We start from the raw sequence: 3,478 nt of genomic DNA on the forward strand, positions 1-3,478 counted from the left end.
CAGCTGCTCTGAGACCTGTTACAGCTGAGAGCATCCCCTCTGAAAGTACAGTGGGCATCCCTTTCCCAGGGTGCATGACTCTCAGCTGGACCCCAACACGGGGCCTTGACCTTACTCCTGGCCTCTTGGCTGGCTCTGCCCTGCAGGAGACCACCATGTCGTCCAGCTGCAGCTCAAGTCAAAGGAGACGGGCATGACCTTTGCCAGCACCAGATTCGTCTTCTACAACTGCAGCGTCCACAATTCGTAAGTGCCCCAGCCTCATGCAGCTCCCTGTGCCTGGAGTCAAGGTTCATCCAGAGATAGAAGACCCTGCTACTGTTCACAAGGCATTACCATCTAGAGGCCCTTCCAGTAGGCCTGCTTCACCCCCAGAAATAGATAGCCCCCTCCTCTGGTGCCCATGGGGTTAATGGGAAGAGGAGAGAAGGAACAGAGAGATCCTATGGAGTTGGGAGGTCCAAATCCCTAGCCCATACATCTTCTCTGGCATAAATCTGTCTAACCAGATTCACTTTCCACCATCTGTTGGGGGGATTGCATCTCACCTGAAGAACAGAACAGCCAGCACCCTTGGTGAGGAGGTGTCTGAATAGGGAAAGAAACCCATGTGTGTCCAGGCAGGGACAGGGGGTCCAACAAGTCACTGAATGCTCAGGTCTGCACTGTTCCCTGCAGGCTGGGTCAGGACTCAGGCTGAGGAAGATCAGCGGAGGGCAGAAAGATGCTGACTGGGTGGGCTCTGGCCTGGGGGTCCAGCTTCAGCTCTAGTTCCAGCTCTGTCCCCTTCCCCAAGGGCAGTCACAGAAGGCAGAGGCCCACACTCTGTCACCAGCTGCAAACTTAACTATTCTGTGACCCACAGTCCTCTGAAAATGGGGAGATGGTAGTCCTTCTTCCAGGGATGGCACCGAAATATTTAACAGCTGACATGGTAAGGGCACTGTCCCAGTAGAGTGAGTGGTCACTGACTGAGACACAGCTGGCGGCTGCCCCTGCCCATCAGCCCTGCTCGGCCCGCAGGACAGCTGCCAGGGCTAGAAAAGCTGTGACTAGGAAAGCAGTTAGAGCCACGTCTGGCCCACTGTTTGGGCACTGCTCACATTTTTGCTGTTATTATATTATTATTTCCTCTCTAAAATGATGGGGTTGGACCAGATTGAGAAGGTGCAAGCCATTTTCTTCACCATAAAACCTTTTCTCCAACAAAAATTAGGCATGAAAGCACAATGTGCAAAATAGAAGAGAGTAGGAGCTTCTCTGGTTGAAGGTTGAAGGGGACTAGAACCTCTCTGTCTAGGAACCCCACTCATCTATCTCCTTACACAGCCTCCAGAGAAGCTCTATGGAGCCCTGGGGTTCCAGAGAACACCATTTGAAAACCATAGGACCAGATCTCAAAAGCCCTGCTTGCTTCAATATGCTGTTCTGTTTTCCTCTCCATACAGGGCAAGCTAGTTAACATAACCCAAGGCCTTTTTGGACTCGAGCCTGGTGGAATTTTAGGGTTTAGCTCTCTGCTTACGGGCAGCTGTGAGTTCAGTGCTTGGCTCTCTTTGGGGCCCCACGTAAGAGACAGCCAGGCCTCCCAGCCAAAAACAAGGGCTTAAACACTGCAATTCTCTTTCTGCTTCTTGCCGCTGAACTTCCCACGGCTGTACTGCCTCATGGCCCAATGCCTCACTTCCCTTTTGCTCCTGTAGGAAAGCAGAGTAGTAGGTGAAATCACATGTGAACTTTCCATTCAGCTCATAAAGTGATCGTCAGCATTTTATGAGCAAGGCCATGTATTACTCATTAGACAGATAATCAAAAATTAATAAGACGCAAAAACTCAATCGCAGCCCTCCAGAAGTCATGGCCTAATGGACGAGAGGATGAACTAGACAGTAAATAAGGGAAATATAATACAAGATCAGTACTATCCCAGAGACATAAGCAAAGGGATTCTTGGGATCAAGGCCCGATGTGACCAACTCTGCATTGGTCAGAGAAGGAAGAGGAGATGGCCAAGTGCAGGAAGGAGCATTGGTACTCTAGGTAGAAGGATGGCATGAGGATAACATGGCCTGTTCATGGCTGAAGCCCCAAACACATGTGGGGACATGGACCTGGACACCAGGAAGGGCTTAGCCTGTATGGCAAGGCATTTGGGGTTTACCCTTGGGAAGAGGGAACCATGTTTGGTATTTAAGCAGGCAGGAACTCTTATGAAGCTGCCTTTGTTTCCTGGGGGTGAAAGAGGTGGGGATGCCAACTGTGCAAGAGCCCATCCCATTGAGAGAGCAGCCTCGGGATCTTCCTTGGCCAGGGAGGGTCCATGTGCATCCTTGTCAGCCAAGACCCTGGAGTCAATTTGAATTAAAACCCAATTTCTTTGTTTGGCCGAACTCTCACAGGCTCTCTGGACCAGCCCCTCTACTCTAGGCCTCATTGTTCCTTGATTCAGCAGAAAAGGGCACCAACCTGTGGAGAAGGAGGGGGGTTGATGAGGCCTTTGGTGACCAGGGTTGTCAATCAGCTGAGTGAAGGGGAGGAGGCCAGAGGTTCTTGGATTGCTGAGGACGTGGAGAAACAGGGGATGGATTTGCATACGATTTGCTCTTCCTGAGTGTTCGAGGGTAGTCTCTCTTACTACTAAGAAATGTTTTGCTAGACCCAAGAGTCTTAGGCCCTCTGCTTTGGGTCCACTCAGGTTCTCTGATTTGTGCCTCTTCCTTCTCTCTGCCCAGATGCCTGTCTTGCGTGGAGAGCCCGTTCCGCTGCCACTGGTGTAAATACCGCCATGTCTGCACCCATGACCCCAAGACTTGCTCCTTCCAGGAAGGCCGAGTGAAGCTCCCTGAGGTAGGTCCCAGCAGCCAGTCTGGTGAGTTTCACTTGCTATGAGCATGGGACATGCAGGCAGATGTCCCTCACAAAGAGAAAACAAAGGCAAGTCCCACAGACCACCCGCCACCTCCCCAACCCCGAGTCTTAAGGAACCACTTCATGAAACAGTCAACAGGCAAAATTCTGCACTGGGGGCAGTGGGCTCTGGGTCATCCCGGAGGCTCAGTTCTAGACAAAGGTGTTCCATTCCAGGTCACTCCAGCCAGGTGAGTTCTAGAACAATTCCAGAGAGTTGGGTGTGAGTGTGTGTCCTAGAAATTATTATAAGTACACAGCAGGACTGTGTACAGACTTCAGTTGTCCCTCAGAGCACTGTTTACAGAGCAGAACTGAGATCAAAGAGAACAAATTAAGTAGAAGGGGGAGAGGAAGAAGAATGAAAGAAGAGTCAACTTCTCAGCCAGAGCAGTGGTTCTCTGGCGTGATCCCCAGGCCAGCAACATCAGCATGGCCTGTGAACTGGTTAGAAATGCACAGTCGCTAGGTGCACCCCAGCCAACCGGATGAGAACCTCCAGTCTGGGGGCCAGCACTCTGGCTCTCCTGCAGGCTCCAGTTTGGGAATCGCTGAGGTGGAGCTGGGCTCC

The 3,478-nt window shown here is 51.6% G+C and overlaps 1 protein-coding gene across 1 annotated transcript in view; it reads left to right on the forward strand.

Annotated features, from left to right (window-relative positions):
* The window catches only part of PLXNA4 (plexin A4), a 378,640-nt gene that overhangs the window by 278,567 nt on the left and 96,595 nt on the right, over positions 1 to 3,478 (forward strand). Inside the window, exons 8-9 of the mRNA XM_019646084.1 lie at positions 147 to 246; positions 2,733 to 2,847. Coding sequence (XP_019501629.1) covers positions 147 to 246; positions 2,733 to 2,847 — 215 coding nt within the window. The remainder of the gene's footprint in view (positions 1 to 146; positions 247 to 2,732; positions 2,848 to 3,478) is intronic.

This window comes from Hipposideros armiger, unplaced genomic scaffold (assembly GCF_001890085.2).
Source record: "Hipposideros armiger isolate ML-2016 unplaced genomic scaffold, ASM189008v1 scaffold_97, whole genome shotgun sequence".
NCBI classification, from domain to species: domain Eukaryota; kingdom Metazoa; phylum Chordata; class Mammalia; order Chiroptera; family Hipposideridae; genus Hipposideros; species Hipposideros armiger.